Genomic DNA, 23,758 nt, shown 5'->3' with positions numbered 1-23,758 from the left:
CATTTTCTCCATTTCAGTTTCTTATCTATTTCGACCTTTTGTCCCTGTTGACCTTTTGTCCCTAACCCGCCCAGCCCACTGTAATATGCCGTATTTTATGAACCTGCCTATGTCTGCATTTTTGTACACTTGGTACAGCTCGTCTGTGCCATTCACCATTTTCCACCACGCCGCCAAGTATTGAGTGCAGTTTTTTCCGCTCAAACACTCCGAGAATTCAATAGCCTGTATCTTTTAAAGTCCATGCTTCATGGCCGTAGAGGGCGACTGGACGAATAAACGATGTGTACAGAGCTAGTTTTGTCCGTGTCTGTAGGCTGCGAGACTTAAGCTAGCTGCGCAAACTATAGAAACTCCTACTTGCAGCCGCCACGCGGCTTTTCACCTCGCGGCGGCTAACGTCATCTTCACATGTACCGAGTGTTCCCAGATATATGAATTCGTCGACAACCTCAAATCGCATCCCATCCATTTACTCCTCGGGACCAACACCGTTTGGAGTGCCACGTTCTCTGCCAGCCACCAAATACTTAGTTTTAACAGAGTTTATGGCTGTAGCCCATCAAGTATCAAGTATCAACGTTGCACGAATCAGCCTAAAAAGCTTTGGCGGAAAGCTATGTAGGAGTATTATATGCCACAGTTCGTTCCGTTTCACTGAGTCGTACGCTGCCTAAAAATCTATAAACATTGTATGAGTCCGCAAGCTGTATTCGAAGAACTTATCAACGATTTGTCGCAGAGTAAACATCTGGTCCGTTGTCCTGTTTATCGTTCTTCTCGAAAACCGCTTCGATATTCGCTGAAAAAGTTCTCTGCAAACGGACGCAGTCTGCTAAGCAGAATTCGGAAGATTACCTTGTAGGCGGTATTGAGGAGCCAGGCTAGGTATTCCTTGGAAATTATTTTTCGAAAAAGCACTTGATCTCCTCTGTAAGTTGTTCGTACAGAAAACTATCAATTTTATCCACCTTTATTTGTTGATGATTTTAAAAAAATGGATTTCTATTTGCTTTTTTTTTGACCATTAAACTTTTTTTTATCAGTCATACACCCAACCGGCGGTTGTTAGGTTTTCAAACAATCTTGTATAAGAAGCTGCCAAAATCTGTATAAGAACTGGGCATATGCGAAATTGTTAGATTCTTATACAAAAAATGTAAGAAAAGTTTACAAAATTGTTAGATTCTTATACAATATTTATATAAGAATCTAGCAATTTCGCATATGCCCAGTTCTTATACAGGTGTTGGTAGATTCTTATACAGAATTGTTGGAAAATTCAACATCCGCCGGTTGGGTGTAGTTATGATAGTTTATGGAAACTGAAAGGCTATTGCAGTGCCATTTCAACTGGAACTTGGCCTTCTTTTAAACTTAGTATTCTATTTCCCCAGTTATTAATTGAAAGCTTTTCTATCACCGCCATTGCATTGTATGAGTAATACTCATTAATTATGTATTTTGTGTGGCAAGTTCAATGGATACACTATGCCCAGGGAGTTGAGAATGTTTCCCACCCGAAAGCTTCCTAAGTCGGGATCGAGCTCGCTATCTCCGGATTGGCAATCGTACGCCTTTGCTCGCAAGGCTAACTGGAGGCTTGTTTGAGAAACTGCATAAGTCCATTTTACACTATTTCGAGAAAACAACAAAAAACTGTTTTTGAACAAATTTGCACTGAATCTTTCGATTTCTTCGATACAGATCAATAGTTTTTGGCAACATGTAAAACATGTAAACAGTACTCCACAATTGCTCTCCAAAGTGCGTGGACATATGTAGTTTCTCAAACAAACGAAAAACATTTCATACATTCCTGAACAATTTTTTTTCGTATTTTTTTGCCAGAATACGTATTTTTGGACGAGGATTCAGAATATATAAGAATCTCATTTTTGCCAAAAATGTTACATATACAGTTTCTCAAACAAACGGTTCAATTTCATTTTAGACTGTTTTATCTTTTTTTTATCCCCCTCTCGTACCTTCTAAGAGCTCTTGGACTTGAGCAAATTTCATATTTGTTTCGGTCTTTTTGTATAAATACATACGCATATATTTTTGTTGTTTTTCGGTGAAATGAAAAAATGCACTTTTCTAATGCTTACCATTTTAAACTAAATTTATGTTGCAAATCAAAGATGGTGTGATTAAAATCCAACTATGTTTTCAAGGTATTAACTTTTTAGTAAAACTAGTTTCAGGACACGATTGAATTGCAAATCTATCGGAACCATTCCGACTAATCGTAGTTAACAATAGCGGAAGCGCCTAATGAACACAAAAATACGAAACGATAATGTTAGACGATGTATTATTAATGAATAAGAATTGGTTTAATTCTGAGTAAATGCTTATTTGTTAAACCTACCAAGCAGTACCTACCGAAACATCGACAAAAAGTGACAAGAACTCAACAGACAAGGTGTGAACATAAGCACCAGAAATAATAAACAATCAGCTAGCACGAACTTTGGGAATCGGAAACAACAATGCCGGCCGGGAAATGCCTTGGCATATGGGCGTCGAAAGTTGACGGTTCGTCTAAATCGGATTAGGATTTGCGTGCAGAATAGGAAAATTTATTGGAGCTGTTCACGACATTCACAAACACATACGCAAATAGAACCGCGGGCGATGAAAGGGTACCGAGCAAGAGAATCACATTGGGAGGGCGTTAAGGAAAAAAAAACAAGTCAGGAAACATCATAAATAATACCGATGACGATGGACACGTGCGATGAGATGGCGTTTGTTCGGGCGAAATGTAACGTGTAGGGATACATCAGGTTACATGCAGGGGTGAATGGTCCAATATGCAACAAGTAAGGTTTTCAAATGATGTCACCATACTAATTATTTTTTTATGAAAGAAAAACACGCGTTAGATCCAGAACAAAAAACAATAACTTTCAGAACAGAATATCTCACTTTGTTCCTGTTTGTTATGGACTTAAAAATAATACTGGTGTTAAATACCTGAGACAAAAGTTTTGAAATTATTGTCTTCTGCTCTGGATATGACATTCCATCCGAATTTAAATAACTCTTTCCCGATTGATTTCTGGACCATTCTCCCCACGTGAGTCACAAATGGAAAAGCTCTGCAAAGCGTTCTACAGTAATTGTGTGTGGTTTTTCCAGTATGAGTTGCGTGCAAAAAGCAAGAGATGAACGAGCAGCTGCAGGACGAGGCAGGTTCGGGTTGTTCCCTTGGCTTTGATTGAATTTATTGATCATGTGTTACATGTGCATTACGATTGTGGTTGAGTGGTGGCGGTGGTGGTTGTTGGGGAATGTGTGGAAGTTGTAACTGTTGTGTTAGGCATTTATTGGTATTTGATTGGTTCTGTTCGGGATGGTTTTATGCATACTGCATGGAGGATGATGGAACTTTAGAGGAGGCTTTCGGGAGGACTTGGGACGGGACGGACGTGGGAGCAATGCTTCTGTGGTTTTCGGCTACACTTTCCAATTTACCTGTTTATGCTGGTACCAGAGTTTAGGCAGGAATATCAGTGCTAGAGTGACTGTGTTGGTCAGCTGCGATCGAATGAACAGTGCTAGGAATAGGGTCGACGGATTAAATTCTTCCAAATACCAAAACCGTAGAATGTAGAATGTGGATGATGCGAGGAATTCGATTAGGATAGATGCGACGAGGAACTGACGTTCCTGGAGACAGATGAAAAGGAAAGAAATTAGAATATCGATTCCCTTGGGTTGGGAATTGAATTGTCTTGGCGACTGGTCCACCAATCCAATGAACAGAACTTACCCGAAATTGTGTGTTTGCATTGCGGCTGGCGATGGCAAGCTGCAGTCCGAAGCCGAGTATGAGTAGTTCGCCGGCCTCGGTCACGTAGTCCCACTTGAGCGGTCGGCACATGTTGGACGTGACTTGGTCATCGGTGTTCTCCACCTTCCACACCAACTCGCTGTACCGCAGGAAGTCCATGCTGGTGGCGGTAAAAGCGGCCAGATAGCACAAAACCGCCACGCACATTGCGCACAAATAGCGCAACAGATCTAAATCTCTCACAACCCAACGATGAGCTTTCCTGGTGCGAAATTCCACCAGGTGGCGGTATAGTTTGAGCACGATTGCACCGTAACATATTATGAAGCCCAGCTCGCGGCACCAGGGCTCCAGCAGGCAGCGCAACGTCGACGCTTGCAAGAAGTGAAGGGCAACCTGAAATGAGGAAGTGAAGTAGTATTTGATGAATAAGTGATAGAATGTTTTATATATATTTTTTATAATGCTAACTTATTGAGTGGCATTTGGTATTAAATGTTCAAAACATGATACCTATGAGATCGATGTTAATATTGTGGATAACTTTACAATACTTTATAAATCAACAGGATGGCTGATTGGATTTCTTAATATTGTTAGCGTAGGACTGAAGGCGAAACAGAATGTTAAGTTGAAGCCCGAAGAAAGTTAAAGCCAGAAGAAAGTCAAAGCCGGAATCTCAGGCTAAACAGGGCTGAACCTAAAACAAAAGGGTAAATGACCCATAACTCCTCCGGGGCAAATAACCTTTCTCTCATATTCATCATAACTGAGCTGCACCTAACGAGAAATCTTATTGAGAAAACATCTATTTCAATACCAACTCCAAATGATTTTGCTTATTATTATAAATGTACGATGCGTGTCTGCTCTTTGTGTGTATAATAAACGGTAAGGCGAATGCGTTATTGCATTTTTGTTCAATTGTTAAACAGCGTCATCTTGATATATTTTCAACTCTGCCGGGTCAAGTTAAAATACATACATAGGTACCAATAAAAATTGTTATCACATACACTCCAAGTTTTGCTTTTTAGACCTCGGATGAATGGGGTGCTACCATTGCTCAAAAAAACCGAAACTGAATTGAACGAATACAAAGCCAAATCCATCTCAATAGCGGAAACACTCGGTGGATAACACTTTTTAAAACCGTCCATTATGAGTCCTACCACTTGCTATTGTTTTGCGCTACATTCCAAGAAATCTCAAAAGTTTCCGCACGTGTACGGGAAGCTCAACCCATACATTGTCGGCCGTTTCCACTCCGCCGGGAGTCATTAGTTGAACGCTTGCCCAAAGTTTTTGAAATGCATGAATAATTAATCGAAGCTTGAATTATTCAGCATGTTTGCACAAGCTCAACCCCAGCTTCGTCGGTGTCTCTTCCATATATCTACCGTATATGGAACAAAACCCCAACCGAAACCCAACAGACGGTATTTTTGAACCGAACCGAAAAGTTGCTCCACCATTCATTGAGGGGTGGTTTGCGCGCTGGGTGGAGAAAAATGGGAAAATGTGATTGCTCTGCAGGCTTCCCTTACATCAAACAACAAAACTGCCAACAGATGTAATTTGATATTATGTCGGGATATGCTTTCACAAGCTGTACTTGTCAAAATTTCACAATGCAACGAATGTTGTGGCACATCCTGGAAAGCCATATGTCCTCGCGTGTGATTGCAGCCAGATGGGAATGGAACCGATGGATCAGAGTTCAACAAGTACACGTTTCTGCATGGGCAGCATTGTCAATGAATGGTTGCTCGACAGCACCGATATAAATTGAATCATGTTACTGTCCTGCTGCTGTTGCCGTTGTCTAACTGTGCGGGGCACATTCCAGCCGAAAGCGTAGTGATGCGGAAGATTCAATAAATAAATTACACGTCCAATCTACCGTAGGGGCATTGTTCGGGCCGATACTTTGGGGATCAACGAAAATTGAATATCGATGCTTCAGTGGAATCCAAAGTGATAGAACGTTGCTTGACTATACATGAATTAGTGCGGACTGCGATTGACAATCGAGATTTGGTTTTGTATCGGTCAATCAATATATGAAGAAATATTCCCAATTCAGACTCGAATTTACACATTTTTCCATTTAAAATTCTTAACGCATTGAAATTTGGAATTAACACTAACAAATTGGTTCTTCAAAGATCTTCGTTAAAGGATCTAAAAAATATGTCATGACGTGTTCTAAGTTCGGAAATAAGTAATGCCAATGCCACGAAATCAAGTTTTATTTGATTGTATAAATTGAAATACGGCAAAGAAATTGCTTGGGTGGGTCTGGTAATAGATTTGGATTGAGTGGGGATTGAATTTGGAACGGATTTAGCTTGGAGATGGATCTGACTACGACTGCAGGATTTGATTTGTATTTTAGAGGGAAGGACTTGTTTTTTGGATTTTATTTGGATTGGGTCATAAACTGTTTTTTTGGGTTTGAATTCAAAACGCTTTGTGATTGGTTTTAGATTGGACTTTGGCTTTGACTTTCTTTTGACGGTGGTGAAATTTTATTCTAAATAGTGGCGCTTAGCAGAAAACTACTCAAGTAGCATCAAGAATTAAAATATTGTGTTAGAACAGTTAAATTGTATTAGATCAGTTTAAGCGATGTGAAGTTGCATTTGTTTATCAACTGTCAGACAACAATACTCTAAATCAGTATTACGAATGCTTTATTTCACCATATCAAAGTAATGAAAAAATAAATCGGTCTTATGAGTGACCTTTTCCACTTTAAGTCAACTTTTAGGGCTGTATTTTTTACAAGCATATATAGCTTCAAGGTTACTTGGGTATGGAGTGGGCGTTAAGTGAAAATTTATTTTCGGGCTAACATTTATTTGCCGTTAGTGAGGCACATTGATGAAAGATAAAAGGAACTTTTGCAGAACCAGGAAGTTGCCGTCGGTAGCAGAATCATAAGCGTTGGAGGGAAACGCTGCAAAAAATTCAGTCACGTGAATGTCGTCTATTAAGTTTGAATTTGGATATAACTTAATTTGGATTTGGATTAGATTTAGTTGGGATATGAATTGGATTTAGAATGGATTTGAGTTCGGGTTGGTTTGGAGTTGAACTCAAATTCAATAGAATTTAAATTGTATTTGGTTTTTCATTTGGTTTGCATTTGGATTGAATTCAAATTGGATCAGATTTAGTTGGGATTTTGGGTTGGAGTTGGATTAGAATTGGATTGAATTTGTATTGGATTTGAAATAAATTCGTTTTACACTTGTTTTGGATTGGATTTGGATTGGATTTGGGTTTAGATTGGATTTTGATTGGATTTTGATGCGATTTGGATCGGATTTCAATTGGATTAGAATTCGGACTTTATTAAGATTTGTTTTGGACTGAATTTTGAATGGTTTTGCATTGGATTTGGATTAAAATTAGATTGGATTTAAGTTGGATTTGCATTGATTTTGGACTTGGATTTGAATTGTATTTTAATAGGATTTGTATTGAATTTTGATTAGATTTGGAAAGGATAAACAGTGGATTTTGATTTAATTTGTTTTGGATTATTATTGGATTCAAATTGGATTTCAATGGAATTTGTTTTGGATGGTGTTTGGGTTGTATTTGGATTGTCTTCTTCTTTTTCTTCTTCTTCTTGTTGACATTACATCCCCACACTGGGACAGAGCCGCCTCGCAGCTTAGTGTTCGCTAAGCACTTCCACAGTTATTAACTGCGAGGTTTCTAAGCCAGGTTACCATTTTTGTATTCGTATATCATGAGGCTAGCACGATGATACTTTTATGCCCAGGGAAGTCGAGACAATTTCCAATCCGAAAATTGCCTAGATCGGCACCGGGAATCGAACCCAGCCACCCTCAGCATGGTCTTGCTTTGTAGCCGCGCGTCTTACCGCACGGCTAAGGAGGGCCCCATTTGGATTGTATTGTGATTGGATTTTAATTGTATTTGGATTAGATTAATATTGGATTTGGATTGGATTTGGAATTGCATTTGGATTGGATTGAATTTGGATTGAATTTGATTGGATTGGATTGGGGTTGGATTGGATTGGGCTTGGATTGGGCTTGGATTGGATTTGGATTGAATTTGGATTGAATTTGTATTGGATTTGTATTGGATTTGGATTGGATTTGAATTGGATTTGGATTGGATTTGGATTGGGTTTGGATTGGATTTGAAATTGGATTTGGATTGGGTTTGGATTGAATTTGGTTTGGGTTTGAATTGGATTTTGATTAAATTTGGATTGGATTTAGATTGGATTTGGATTGAATTTGAATTGGGTTTGGATTGGATTTGGATTGGATTTGGATTGGATTGGATGTGGATTGGATATGGATTGGATTCGGATTGGATTTGGGTTGTATTTGGATTGAATTTGGATTGAATTTGTATTGGATTTGGATTGGATTTGAATTGGATTTGGATTTGGATTGGGTTTGGATTGGATTTGGATTGGATTTGAATTGGATTTGAAATTGGATTTGGATTGGGTTTGGATTGAATTTGGATTGGGTTTGAATTGGATTTTGATTAAATTTGGATAGGATTTTGATTGGATTTGGATTGAATTTGGATTGGGTTTGGATTTGGATTGGATGTGGATTGGATATGGATTGGATTCGGATTGGATTTGGATTGGATGTGGATTGGATTTGGATTGGATTTTGATTATATTTGGATTAGATCCAATTCCAATTCAAATTGGATAGGATTTGATTGGATTGGATTTGGATTGGATTTGGATTGGATTTGGATTGGATTTAGGTTGGATTTGGAATGGATTTGGATTGGATTTGGATTGGATTTGGAATGGATTTGGATTGGATTTGGATTGGATTTGGATTGGATTTGGATTGGATTTGGATTGAATTTGGATTGGATATGGATTGGATTGGATTGGATTGGATTTGGATTGAATTTTAATTAATTTGGATTGGATTTTGACTAATTTGGATTTGATTTGGATTGGATTTGGATTGGATTCGGATTGGATTTGATTTGGATTGGATTGGATTTGGATTGGATTTGGATTGGGTTTGGATTGGATTCGGATTGGATTTGATTTGGATTGGATTGGATTTGGATTGAATTTGGATTGAATTTGTATTGGATTTGGATTGGATTTCAATTGGATTTGGATTGGATTGGATTTGGATTGGATTGGTTGGTTTGAATTGGATTTGGATTGGGTTTGGATTGAATTTGGATTGGGTTTGAATTGGATTTTGATTAAATTTGGATAGGATTTTGATTGGATTTGGATTGAATTTGGATTGGGTTTGGATTGGATTTGGATTGGATGTGGATTGGATATGGATTGGATTCGGATTGGATTTGGATTGGATGTGGATTGGATTTGGATTGGATTTGGATTATATTTGGATTAGATTTGGATTGGATTTGGATAGGATTTGATTGGATTATATTTGGATTAGATTTGGATTGGATTTGGATAGGATTTGATTGGATTGGATTTGGATTGGATTTGGATTGGATTTGGATTGGATTTAGGTTGGATTTGGAATGGATTTGGATTGGATTTGGATTGGATTTGGATTGGATTTGGATTGGATTGGATTGGTTTGGTTGGTTGGTTGGATGGTTTGGATTGGTTTGGATTGGTTTGGATTGGATTTGGAATGGATTTGGAATGGATTTGGATTGGATTTGGATTGGATTTGGATTGGATTTGGATTGGATTTGGATTGGATTTGGATTGAATTTGGATTGAATTTGGATTAGATTTGGATTGGATATGGATTGGATTGGATTTGGATTGGATTTTGATTAATTTGAATTGGATTTTGACTAATTTGGATTTGATTTGGATTTGGGTTGGATTGGATTTGGATTGGATTTGGATTGGATTCGGATTGGATTTGATTTGGATTGGATTCGGATTGGATTTGATTTGGATTGGATTGGATTTGGATTGAATTTGGATTGAATTTGTATTGGATTTGAATTGGATTTGGATTTGGATTGGGTTTGGATTGGATTTGGATTGGATTTAAATTGGATTTGAAATTGGATTTGGATTTGGTTTGGATTGAATTTGGATTGGGTTTGAATTGGATTTTGATTAAATTTGGATAGGATTTTGATTGGATCTGGATTGGATGTGGATTGGGTTTGGATTGGATTTGGATTGGATATGGATTTGATATGGATTGGATTCGGATTGGATTTGGATTGGATGTGGATTGGATTTGGATTGGATTTGGATTATAATTGGATTAGATTTTGATTGGATTTGGATAGGATTTGATTGGATTGGATTTGAGTTGGATTTGGATTGGATTTAGGTTGGATTTGGAATGGATTTGGATTGGATTTGGATTAGATTCGGAATGGATTTGGATGAGATTTAGATTGGATTTGAGTTGGATGTGGATTAGATTTGGATTGGATTGGATTGGTTTGGATTGGTTTGGATTGGTTTGGATTGGTTTGGATTAGATTTGGATTGGATATGGATTGGATTGGTTTGGATTGGATTTTGATTGGTTTGGATTGGTTTGGTTGGATTGGTTTGGTTGGAATTGGATTGGTTTGGTTGGTTTGGATTGGTTTGGATTGGTTTGGATTGGTTTGGATTGGTTTGGATTGGTTTGGATTGGTTTGGATTGGATTTGGATTGGATTTGGATTGGATTTGATTTGGATTGGATTGGATTTGGATTGGATTTGGATTAGATTTGGATTGGATTTGGATTGGTTTGTATTTGGATTATATTTGGGTTGGATCTGGATTGGATTGGATTTGGATTTGGATTGGATTTGGATTGGATTTAGATTTGGATTGGATTTGGATTGGAATTGGATTGGATTTGGATTGGATTTGGATTGGACTTGGATTAGAGTTGGATTGGATTTGGATTGAATTTGGATTATATTTGGATTGGATTTGGATTTGTTTTGGGTTTAATTTTGATTGGGTCTGGATTGGATTTGGATTGGATTTGGATTGAATTTGGATTGTATTTGGATTTGGATTGGATTCGGATTGGATTTGGATTGGATTTGGATTGGATTTGGATTGGATTTGGATTGGATTTGGATTGGTTTGAATTTGGATTATATTTAGATTGGATCTGGATTGGAGTGGATTTGGATTGGTTTTGGATTTGATTTTGATTGGATTTGGATTGGATTTGGATTGGATTTGAATTGGATTTGGATTGAATTTTGATTGTATTTGGATTGGATTTGGATTGGATTTGGATTGAATTTGGATTGTATTTGGATTTGGATTGGATTTGGATTGGATTTGGATTGGGTTTGGATTGGAATTGGATTGGATTTGAATTGGATTGTATTTGAATTGGATTTGTATTATATTTGGATTGGATTTGGATTTGTTTTGGGTTTAATTTTGATTGGGTCTGGATTGGATTTGGATTGGATTTGGATTGGATTCGGATTGGATTTGGATTGGATTTGGATTGGATTTGGATTAGATTTGGATTGGATTTGGATTGGTTTGAATTTGGATTATATTTAGATTGGAGTGGATTTGGATTGGTTTTGGATTTGATTTTGATTGGATTTGGATTGGATTTGGATTGGATTTGAATTGGATTTGGATTGAATTTTGATTGTATTTGGATTGGATTTGGATTGGATTCGGATTGGATTTGGATTGGATTTGGATTGGATTTGGATTTGGATTGGATTTGGGTTGGAATTCGATTGGAATTGGATTTGGTTTGGATTTGAATTGGATTTGAATTGCATTTGGATTGGATTTTGATTAATTTGGATTGGATTTTGATTAATTAGGATTGGATTTGGATTTGGGTTAGATTGGATTTGGATTGGATTTGGATTGGATTCGGATTGGATTTGGATTGTATTTGGATTGGATTTTGATTAATTTGGATTGGATTTTGATTGGATTTGGATTGGATTTTGATTAATTTGGATTGGATTTGGATTTGGGTTAGATTAGATTTGGATTGGATTTGAATTGGATTCGGATTGGATTTGGATTGAATTTGGATTTGGATTGGATTTGGATTGGAATTGGATTGGATTTGGATTAGATTTGGATTGGATGTGGTTTGGATTTAAATTGGAATTGGGTTGGATTCGGATTGGATTTGGTTTGGATTTGAATTGGATTTGGATTGGAGTTTGATTGGATTTTGATTAATTTGGATTGGATTTTGATTAATTAGGATTGGATTTGGATTAGATTAGATTTGGATTGGATTGGATTTGGATTGGATTTGGATTGAATTTGGATTGGATTTGGATTGGATTTGTATTGGATTTGGATTGGTTGCAATGGAATTGGTTTGGATTGGAATTGGATTGGATTTGAATTGGATTTGGATTGGATTTGGGTTTGATTTGGAGTGGATTTGGATTGGATTTGGATTGGGATTGGGTTTGGATTGAATTTGAATTGGATTTGGATTGGATTTGTATTAGATTTAGATTGGGTTGGATTGGGTTTTAATTGGATTTTTATTTTGATTGAATTTGGATTGGAGTTGGATTTGGATTGGATTTGGATTTGGATTGGATTTCGATTGGATTGGATTTGGATTGGATTTGGATTGGATTTGGTTTGGATTTGGTTTGGTTTGGATTGGTTTTATTCGTGTTGGTTTTGATGTGATTAGATTTGGATTGGTTTGGATTGGTTTGGATTGGTTTGGATTGGTTTGGATTGGTTTGGATTGGTTTTGTTTGGTTTGGATTGGTTTGAATTAGATTTGGATTGGTTTGGATTGGTTGCATTGGTTTGAATTGGTTTGAATTGGTTTGGATTGGATTTGTATTGGATTAGGATTGGTTTTGTATTTGATTTGGATTGAGTTTGGATTGGATTTGGATTAGATTTGGACTGGATTTGGATTGGATTTGGATTGTATGTGGATTGGATTTGGATTGTATGTGGATTGGTTTTGGATTGGATTTGGATTTGGATTAGATTTGGATTGGATTGGTTTGGATTGGTTTGGATTGGTTTGGATTGGTTTGGATTGGATTGGATTGAATTTGGATTGGATTTGGATTGGATTTGTATTCGGTTTGGATTGGGTTTGGATTGGATTTGGATTGGATTGGATTTGAATTGGATTTGGATTGGATTTGGATTAGAATTGGATTTGGATTAGAATTGGATTGGATTTGGATTGGATTTGGATTGGATTTGGATTGGATTTGGATTGGATTTGGATTGGATTTGGATTGGATTTGGATTGGATTTGGATTGGATTTGGATTGGATTTGGATTGGATTTGGATTTGTAATTTAATTAGTTTAGTTCTGGATTTAAACCGATTCGAAAAAGATGTTTTGTTATTATTTGTGAACGAATTTAGATATTTTTTGGGATGTTATAGATATGGATATGGATATTGGATATGTGCTTTTGGATTTCCAGTTTTGTGTTAAATTGAATTCGATTTGCATTTGATTTGATTGATTTTATTCAGATATACAGATTGGCATTAAGATTGGTTTTGTTTTGGATTGTATTTGGATTCAATGCTGATTAGAATTTTTATGGATTTTAGGAATAGGATAGAATTAGGAGTTGAAACGGATTTTAATACGTTGATTATTGGATTTCGACTGATTTTTTATTGGATTAGTATTTGACTTGCGATTGTATTCAATTGAAACTTATTTGGAATGGGTTTGAGTAAGACTTGGATTTTTTTGCAAAAGCAGTTTAAATGATTTAGATTGCTTTTGGATTTGTTTTGTCTGGTTTTAACAAACTGTGATCTATTCTTATCAGGTAAGAGCTAGACCGCGTTTTAATGTAGTTTTGATAAATTTTTTGTTGGTTTATGAATTTATGATAATTGAATGGATTTTATTAACATTCTGGTTAAAATTAGGTTAGTATTGAACGTGATTTGTTTTTGCCTTTCGCGTATACTAAGCATACGTAAAGGCTATGGGATCACTCCAAAACCGAACTTTTGATAGAAGGCTCGGAGACCCATAGTGTTGTATACCAATCGACTCAGCTCGACGATGTGAGGTGATGTCTGTATGTGTGTATGTATGTATGTGTGTGTGTACAAAAAATATGAAACAAACTTTTTTGTACTAAGCCTTATCCGATATCCTAATTTTTCACTCTTGAAAGTTGGCCCAATCGGCCATTGCGTTCCGGAATTATCAAAAAAAAATTGTTTTTTCCCATTTTTCCCAAGGGTCCCCCCTTGGAATAAAATTAAAATCGAAAAAAAATGACCTCTCTTATGTGCTTTTCTTGTTACTCTTATGTGTTTTCTTGTTTCTTCTTGTTTCACCATCACTGCTAGGTGGATTATTCTGTTTTAAGACACCCAGAAATCGCCCTCTCCCCAGTTTTCGCCCACCTTTTTTAAAATCTTCATTTCTCGAAAACTAGTTGTTGGAAACAGTTAAAGTTCAGGTTTTTTCATGATTGATTGATGCTTGTATGGAAAAAACTTTAACTGTAACTGTTTTCAACATCTAGTTTACGAGAAATGAAGATTTTAAAATAGGTGGGCGAAAACTGAGGGGAGGGCGATTTCTGGGTGTCCTACCCTATTGGGCCTGATTTTGATATAAATCTATATAATAAAAATGAAATGGTCTGTGTTCGTATCCGCATAACTCAAAAACGGCTGGATGGATTTTCTTCATTCCTTCAGCAGATATGATCATTATAGTTTCCGACGGATTTATATGATATTTCCTCATGTGAAAATCATTACTAAAGTCGAGTAAATAGAGAAAAACTAAAATCAAGCCGCGTATGGTAATCTTGCAAGGGCTATTCAGAACGCGCATTTCCGCCTACTATGCAGGACAACGTCTGTCGGGTCGACTAGTTCCAAATAAATATTGATTTTATCTTCCCCTCTTTTCTTTTGCTCGGAATAGTATTGAATTTAAAATGAATTGGTTCTGAACTAAGAAACTTGAATCTTAGGATCTATTAAGTCTGTTTTGCAAAAATTTTATATTTTGAAGCATCCTCCCCACTTTGTCATGCTTTTAATGTCTTCGCTTGCTATAAGCGTTACTCACTTTATGAATGGCCCCATGTTCAAAGTGGTGACGAAAAATAACAAAAAATAAAAAAGGACTAACATGAAGCTATAAACATATCAATTTAGGCTACATACAAATCCTGTCTTAGCCTTCCGTCACATGTGGCACCATACTTTACTCAAGCGTTATGCAGTGTATTCCCAGCACTGATATAAAATCTAAATTTTATATCCCGAAATGTCAGAAAATGCTCCGACAGTGATATCATGGGATTGACAGTAGACTACGCATCTACACAAAGCATTTTTAAGAGCATTTCTCATGAATTCCACGGTGACCTTATATAGGCGTTTCATCGCATCTTGCATTCCGACCTGGCTTCACCCCATCATCATAGGTCGAACGATGATGGATCATAAATATCCACCACCCTTCCTCGGCGGTACTGTCATAAACAGCTCACCACGTTCGGCGTAAGTACCTACCTATCTGCTGCGAGAATGCCTCCCTGTTTCATGCAGCTTGAATTTATGACGGCCGCGCGCTATAAACGCCATTATTAACGGGCGCTTACCCATCGAAAACGCGGATCCAGTGACACAAACATCGTTTGATGGAAATCTCATTTTGATGAATGTGTTCTCTATTGCACCGTTTCACGATAGCGTGTTTCTGAGCAAAATCTGAACGAGAATTAGACGACGGTCCATCATTTATTCTATTGATGTACTATACTAGGTAATATGGAGACTTTATGTGCATCTGTAGAATTTATGAGAAAGGAATATTGATCACAATGAAACTAATCTATCTATTTGTTAATAATTGAATCTACAATGCTTTGTAAGCTTGACAAATAATTTTGCTAAAGAAATAATAAAGCCAGTCTACGATCCTATTACACTTCTATTAAGGTCTCACTGCAGTAGAACTTCCCTGAGTGTTAGAACTGACACTGAGGCTTAAAGATTCCTTTTTTTGTTTCAATATACCGAAAAACAAAATCGCAAACATAATGTGTTTGATACCATGAATATGGAAGCCATATGAATCGGAACACTTCATTTCCGAATTAGAAAATATATTTCCTAGAATTTCGGTCACTGTGCGACCGTCAAGGGCTTCACGTATCGAAATCGGAATGGAGTGGGAAGGATTTCGACAACCACCCCACCTTCACGGCACGGTCGCTAATGAGACGACCGGATAGCCAATCATCTAATTATTATCAAACAACAAACGTCGCGAGCAGGGGGGCAGAATTAAGCTCCATTTGACGGGTCATCGTCAGTGAACGAGTGAACGAGTAGGCAGCGGTACGGTACGATTTGATTTATGGTTTATTCATCACGTCGCATTGCAAATATTTTATCAATGGTTTGTGGAAAAATCGAGAACCAAACAGGAATAAATTTGGAGAGCAATACTTGGGTTGACTAGGGGGACGTTTAAGATAACAATAAATTGAATATTGGTACAATTTTGTAAAAAATCGATATATACAATATCAAAACAGTTATCAAACTGTTTAATTAGTTTCGGGATCAGCATCTGATCATTTATGTAACAAAAAGCACCATTTCAAATGATTGCAGCAGCTAATGGTCTATAAAGAAGCCTTTCTTCTGAAAGAATAATGCAGCGCTTGACCTAGTTTTTGTCATGGGCAGAGAAGTAAGCCAACTGTTAATAAATTGAACAATGAAAATCCAAACCCTGATACTGATAATCTGTATTTTTGTTTCAATAATAGCTATTATCAAGAAGTACACGAGACTTTACGTTCTGACAATGCATTGGTAAATGAGTTCACTGAATTTGAATTAAATCTATTTATAATACATTCCTCTGAAAGGATTCCATTTTGAATCGCAATTTATTTATAGGTATCTGAATAGAATGCCATCAAGTCACTGCCAGCGCGAAGACCCACATCAACTCCGAGCTGTTAGGTCCAACGTTCAGTGATGGCTGTAGCTGGCTAATTGGTTGACTGTTGGACATCAAAGCTGTTAATTAATTTTCTGCAGACGTACATTTCCAATATAGAACCAACCAGTGAGCAGCTGCAGAGATAAAATTGATTTTGGCTCTAGACTGAATGGGTATGATTTGAGCATAGAAGTAGAAAAATCTGCAGAAGACTAGTTCTGACTGTTTCATTCAATTCTGTATTTTTCTTCTTATTATTGGCATTACATCCCCCACTTAAAATTTGCTGCTGCGCTGCTTAGTGTTCATTCAGCACTTCCATAGTTATTAACTGCGATATTTCTAAGTCAGTCGTATAATCTTTATATGTTTGACAGCCAAGTAACTGCAAAATAATTTTGCTTATGGGAGTGATTTCAAAATATCCTTCTACTCGCTTGAGAGCAAAAAAGCGGCTCTATCTGCAGTACCTAGGTATTTCTAGTTTATACTATACTGGCTATATAGGGTAAATCCGGGTGAGATGCCGTGTCGGTATAGTTGCCGCACTTTAGAGATCTGGTTTTGACTTGATTTATTGGCAGCGAAAACAAAATAGTAGGTAGTAACTGCTGATTCTCATCAGACAAAAAATAAAATATGATGGTTGTAATCTCGGATTGTGCACCACGCGAAATAAGAAGCAACTATCTTCGTCGTAGTAAAAGGCTGTTCATATACCACGTGGACAGTTTAGAGGGGAGGGAGAGTATGTCGATTGTCCACGTCCATACAAATTTGAAGAATTTCTTATGGTCAGTTCCACAATTGTAGATAATAAATAGTTACATGAAAATATTGAGTGTAGATGTGAGGGAAATTGATTCATTATCAGAAGTTCCCATTTCTATTTGGTAGTCATTTTCCAACTGCCTACGAAGAAGAGTGTATGCTGACCTAAACGTTTACTTTATTGCGTTGACATCACTAGCACTAGGGTAAGACAGTATAATATGCCCCCCTAAGGCAACTCCTCGATAACTTTTTACTTTTCAACGCAATTTATGCAAACTTTGTGATATTTGGTAGTCCAGAAAGTCACAAATGCATTGCCCGTGAGTAGTCATATAAAAATGTTATAGATAACACGTCATAAAGTTTTTTTGAAAAGTCGTGAAAAAATGAATTTCAAAAAGTGCCTGGGCAATACGCCCCACCTTAACCGAAGACGTTTCAAAGCCCTTCATTAGTATTTTATCAATCCCATAACAAAAAGGCTACAAATCCTTATGCGCTTGATATTAAAAAACCAACATAAGTCCATTTAAGCAGGTGTGAATTACATTTCAATATTTTCCATACAATTTGGAAGCAACTGCTGCAGGCTCGCTGCGCTTGTGTCCAGTTGGTAAGGGCATATCGTCTTGCCTACACTGGGGCGTTTTGGCCAGTGAAACATGTTTTTGAAAATTGTTACATTTTTAAAGATGGAAACAATTTCATATCATATTAACCACTGAAAAAAGTTATTTTGTTGCCCAACTAAGTGTTCCAGTGCAAGTTTTGCGGAAAATATTCCTGAGTCACTCCAGAATTTTGAGCAAACAAACATCAAAAGTTACATCAAAACTATAACTTTTTGTATTTTGCTATTATTTTCATTGTGTAATACAAAAATACTTCCACATTCACATAGTATGATGGGTTTACAAATACTTATGGGTACCAACTGATTTTTATCCTTAATTAGTTATAGTTTGCTAGAAATCAAAGGGGGGCGTTGTGGCCAGGTGGGGCGCATTATACCGTCTTACCCTACATGTTTGGAATAGACCAATTCAGCTAAAAATAAGAAATAAGACACACAACGGTGTTAACTTTGACAGATCCTACAGAAAATCATTTTATGATAAATTCTAGACAAATTGTAATTTAAATCTGATTGATGTTCGTAACCGAAATAGTTTTAAAGTACATATTTGGAAGCTGATCTCTGATTTGTATATTTTCCAAAAATGTGTCTTTTATACAGTTCGGAAGATAACAAAGTTCACATCTTCGTATGTCTTCTTCTCATTTTCACTCGCATTCGTTTATAATGATAAATACTGGTGTTCTGACTCGGATTTTCCAGTTTGTTAACGAATACGGTAGCGAACACATCGCTTTCAGAAGCATCAGTAGCAGTTGCATGTCCGTTACGTTGGAATATGGATACTCGGAAGTAGTGCGTAACAGTGAAAATTCGGCCATATCGTCAGGCTCGGTATAACACTGAAGCTGACAATATGGCGCCCCTAACCCCAAATTCCAAGGTGTCAGGCAACCCATACCGAGGGGATGAACGACCTGGGGGTGAAACAATTAGCCAGATCGTTAACGGAGCCTGTGGAGGTTCCACAGAGTGAGGGCTGGTTCGGCGGCAAGCGGCAAGGACTATCTGAGCTTCGAAATGTCAACAGGCGGGTACCTCCTGTAAGGATCTCGACCTGACGATACTATCAAAGCCCGGGTAGGTGAGTGGTGGGCACGCGTGACGTGCCGGGTGTTCCACGCCCAAACGAAGCAGACGAGGTACACAGAGTGGAAGCAAATGGGAGATGAAGGTCCAACAACCCCCACGGAGCTAGTGACTGAATGTCAGAGGAGTGGTGCAAGCGAAAGGGACGGAATGTATGAGCGAGCACACAAGTAAGCCTTGCATAGTACGGATGGTAATTAGGGTGGCACCCGTAGTGCCGCGCACGTGGTGCCCGCGGAGATTCCCTGATTGGCAGTGAGAGTTGCCCTAATGCCCACATGGAATAATTGGACTACCTAGCCAATAGAAATTCGAGTTGTCGTGGACGACAGTCATGGAGGGGGTTGCAGAAACTCTGCGTGGCCCGCCCCTTGCACCAGCCACACTGTCTGCCATCACAGGAGGAAGAGGATGAGTGGGTCTGTCTCGTAGCTGAGGTAGAAGTGGCATAGGAGCCACCAATCCAGGGTCGACTCCGTCTTGGTAGACAAGTGGTGTCACCCTGTTGCAGGACGGGGTGATCACCATACTGAATGAGGACTGGCAGCATGGGTGCCTCTGTAGGGTGCCTGCAGGATTCTTGCTGCCATTGCGGCGCATACGTGCACTTGTGTACGTCATGAAGGGGGCGCAATGCCCAATAGTCATCCCCCGAAGTATTGCTTAATTTCGAGCCGGGGGAATCACTGGAGAGGAAGAAGTTGGTTTTAGTCGGGAGTGATGATCCCATTCTACACTACCTGGGTTCGCCTCCCCAGGTGTCTGGTTGCAGATTTCCGTTACCTTCGTTAGAAAAAGCATCAGTAGCACTCCACCCAGTCCAGTTCTTCTTTTTTTTTTAAACTTTACTTAAAAATCACTCTAATAAAGTTAAAAAAAGCCTGGAGGCTGAGGAGCCAGCCGCGTTCCGATGGCGAGCAAGCGAGTGGGACAGCCCTCTGCCATTCGGACCGTCGGCAGGCCTACATTTATCCCGACGAAGGGCAGCGGGAAGTGCCGATTCCTGCCGTGCCGACAACCATGAGTTTGTGTCGGTGATGACGGAATCGAGGTGGTTGATAAGTCCGTTTGTCCATGTCGTGTATCCAATGATCGTTGCATTGTTCGGTTGCCATTTAATCCGGGTAACGTTGGAGGATCGCTCCGAGAAGAACAAGTTTTCAGTCGTCATCAGGCAGCCGTGACGGTAAAGCGCGTACCCCAAAACGCCACCGTATGGGCTGCGGATCCGGCGACTGACGAGGGTTTGGTGGAGGGGCTGGGAATCGAACCCATGACCATTCGCTTATAAGGCGAACGTGTAGCCAACAACGCTACGGGACCCCCCTTAAGGCTCAATATAAACCAAAAAAGTTTTGGTTAATCGTGTCGCAATACTAATCGAAATTGTGGAATAAATAAGTTAGCTAACATAGTGTGATTGTTATCCGTTCATCTGTTGTGCGAAAATAGATAAGTTCATTCAGAAAAAATCTTTTATTGGGTAGCAGAAGAAAACCTTGAACTTATGTCGGTTATGTCGATTAAACATGACTGCTAAAAAACCATGTCGTTTATCAGTTAAAAAAGTGCAGGAATCTAGCGTAGTGTAACTTAAATCTGCTCGATACACTTTTCAAAGCAGTGGTGATTAATATTTCTTCACAAAACGATGCGTCTTGACTTATTACAACTCCACTTGTACGGAGGACCAAAATAAAATGGTAGTTGTCTTCCATTTGCATGCCACCATCGATGGTTCGTCTCATTTTCTTTCAAAGACTCCTACGCGATAGTCCTTCATGACGACAGGCATTGTCCAAACCTTGTGTCCGTAGAGCGTTTTGTATTTGTATTTATTGTCGTCAAACATTTGTAGACCGTCTTAACTAATTTACGATAGTACTTAGGCCGTTACAAATATTTAATTCAAATTATGTCCTACTGGTCTCCGAAAGGTCAAGGGGGGGGGGGGATAATAAAAAATAAATATTAAAATGGAAAAAATCAATAAAACTCTTCGGATTTGTTAAAGAATGTTTTGAAAATCCTCAAAATCATCCAAACTTTTTGTTGTTGCCCCCTCAAAATATAATTTTTGGGCAAAAAAATCCGAGGGGGGGACATAATTGTTTTTAAATATTTGTATCGGCCTTATTATATTTTCTCATTCGGAAAACAAATTATACATAAAGTGAAAAGAAATGTTTTTGCCTTTATCGTATACTAAGTATACGTAAAGGCTATATGATCACTCCAAAACCATACTTTTGATAGAAGGCTCGGAGACCTATAGTGTTATATATCAATCGGCTCAGCTCGATAAATTTAGTTGATGTCTGTTTGTGTGTTTGTGTACAAATTTTTGTAGACAAACTTTTTGAAACGTAGCATTTAGCGAATTACTCGCAACAAGTTCCATTCGACGGAGAATGCTATCCCATTCCCATTGTTTGCTATTGAAAATTGGCCAAATCGGACTATGGGATCAGAAGTTATGGCCAAAATACTATTTCTTATCCCCAAAACACTCATATTTCTAAATATTTTTTTGTTCGAGAAAGGCATCATTGTTACATCAATTGTAAGTGTTATAGCAAGACATCATTTCGTTCAAATGCCCATTTTTGGTATAGTCTGTTCTATTATAGTGTATGTAAAATAAATGTCTATTTCTAAAAGGACGAGCTGATGTGCTGAAATTAAAGTTTTCTAGAATTTCCAAACAAGATACTTTATTGGCTATAACATCATTTACAAAAGCTATCATTGCAAATTCCCTTCGTTTTTGAAGTCCATCAATATTTATTAACATACATTGTGCCTCATAAGAGGGCATACAATCAGGGATTGAATCCTAAAGAGAAAGAACAAGTCTCTCACTTATCATCTCTGTTTACATATACGATATGTACACTCAGCGAACTGGACTATCGAAATTCATAACTGGCGCCTTATGAATCTTCGACTGATTATTCCACCAACAGCGCTTCTTATACGCAGTTACCTTCCCAAGTATTCAAGCGTCGATGGGCGTGTGGTCTACATACCGGCCTCCCAACCCTGACGTCCATGGTTCGAACCCAGTCTGCCGCACTTAGCTTTTTTTTTTTAATGAAAATCATCATAAGGCAACATATTGAAATTCATGCCGATTCCTTGTGGCAAATTTTCATAAGGCGTTTGATTTAAAATCATACGTCCATTTTCCTCAGTGTAGCCTAGCGCGAGAGACTTGTTTCGCAAGCTGTAATAATAGAGAACTGATTCGGGAGTCTATATACCCCATGATAAATTTCTTTTAGAAAGCTCCAAATACGGAAAGCACCGCTCTGATGATGCATTTCAACTTGTTCTACACAGCTGTGCAGTAACCAACACGAAAGGATCGAAAACAAAGCGAGAATCACCATTTTTCTGTGGGGGCTGCCTATCCGATTCTGTTTTTTCGCACTTGTATACAAGTTTGATAAATTTGTTATCATGGCTTGTTATGATTCGAAACAAATTTTGCCCCTCTTCTATCGTTGTTCGTTATCTATTGAGAGCGATTTCTGCAAACCCTGCATACAATAGAAACTGTTTTTGAACTGATTCAATGCGGTAAATATGCGTGATTTGATATGGGGCCCATACTACCGTATAATATTCAAGAATAGGTCTCACATATGCGACGTACAATGCTTTTATTGTTTATGGATCGTTGAATTGTAAACTAAACCTTTTGATAAACCCAACCATGTTCATTGCTTTTTAAATAATGTCAGAAGAGTCAGTTCAGAATTTGGGGCACCCGTTACCACAAACGGTAGGAGAAAAGTCAAAAGGGAAAAAGTAGAATCACGGAAAAAATTTCACAGCGAGATATGGGATGAAAAAATTTAAAAAATTTCAAAATGATATGTATTTGAAAATAATTTGGACCACCAGGTTAGATGTTTGATTATCTACATTGTACATATATTTATTTGATGGTTAAATAATATTTTGTTTCTTGAATCGATTCCGGAAAAGGTACTCTTTTTAATGTTTATTCCATTTTAATCTTGTGTAATAAACAATTTTCAAAACAAAATTCAGCTCGTATTTTTAAAAATATTTTTAATTCCATTTACTTTGCCGTGGTATTTTTTTTTTTCGATTCTGCTTTTTCTCTGATGGCAACGTTCATTTGGTTTTCCTAAACCATAGCGCATTGCTATTTTGATTCATAGCAGCAGGAGAAAGTCGAAAATAAAAAAATCCTAACGATAAACCGACGAAAATAACTCGGTAATATTGAACCTGGATTAATTATATACAAACTTCAAGAAAAATCAAGTTTTTTTAATAACTATGAAGAAAACTAAACATCTGAACGATGAATGATTATTATTTATTCAGACTAAGGCCGAAGTGGCCTGTGCGGTATATAAGAGTATTCTCCATTCGGCTCGGTCCATGGCTACACGTCGCCAACCACGCAGTCTACGGAGGGTCCGCAAGTCATCTTCCACCTGATCGATCCACCTTGCCCGATGTGCATCCCGCCTTCTTGTGCCC

General features: G+C 37.9%; 1 protein-coding gene across 4 annotated transcripts in view; it reads right to left on the bottom strand.

Annotated features, from left to right (window-relative positions):
* The window catches only part of LOC134212819 (metabotropic glycine receptor), a 282,981-nt gene that overhangs the window by 68,820 nt on the left and 190,403 nt on the right, over positions 1-23,758 (bottom strand). For all 4 annotated transcript variants that reach the window (XM_062691023.1, XM_062691024.1, XM_062691025.1 and 1 more), the window contains exons 7-8: positions 3,782-4,198; positions 3,484-3,678 (exon numbers count right to left, since the gene is read on the bottom strand). In XM_062691023.1, coding sequence (XP_062547007.1) covers positions 3,484-3,678; positions 3,782-4,198 — 612 coding nt within the window. The remainder of the gene's footprint in view (positions 1-3,483; positions 3,679-3,781; positions 4,199-23,758) is intronic.

Source organism: Armigeres subalbatus, chromosome 2 (genome assembly GCF_024139115.2).
Source record: "Armigeres subalbatus isolate Guangzhou_Male chromosome 2, GZ_Asu_2, whole genome shotgun sequence".
NCBI classification, from domain to species: Eukaryota; Metazoa; Arthropoda; class Insecta; order Diptera; family Culicidae; genus Armigeres; species Armigeres subalbatus.
Note: the sequence above shows the minus strand (reverse complement) of the source record. Positions and strands in the feature narration are given on the sequence as shown.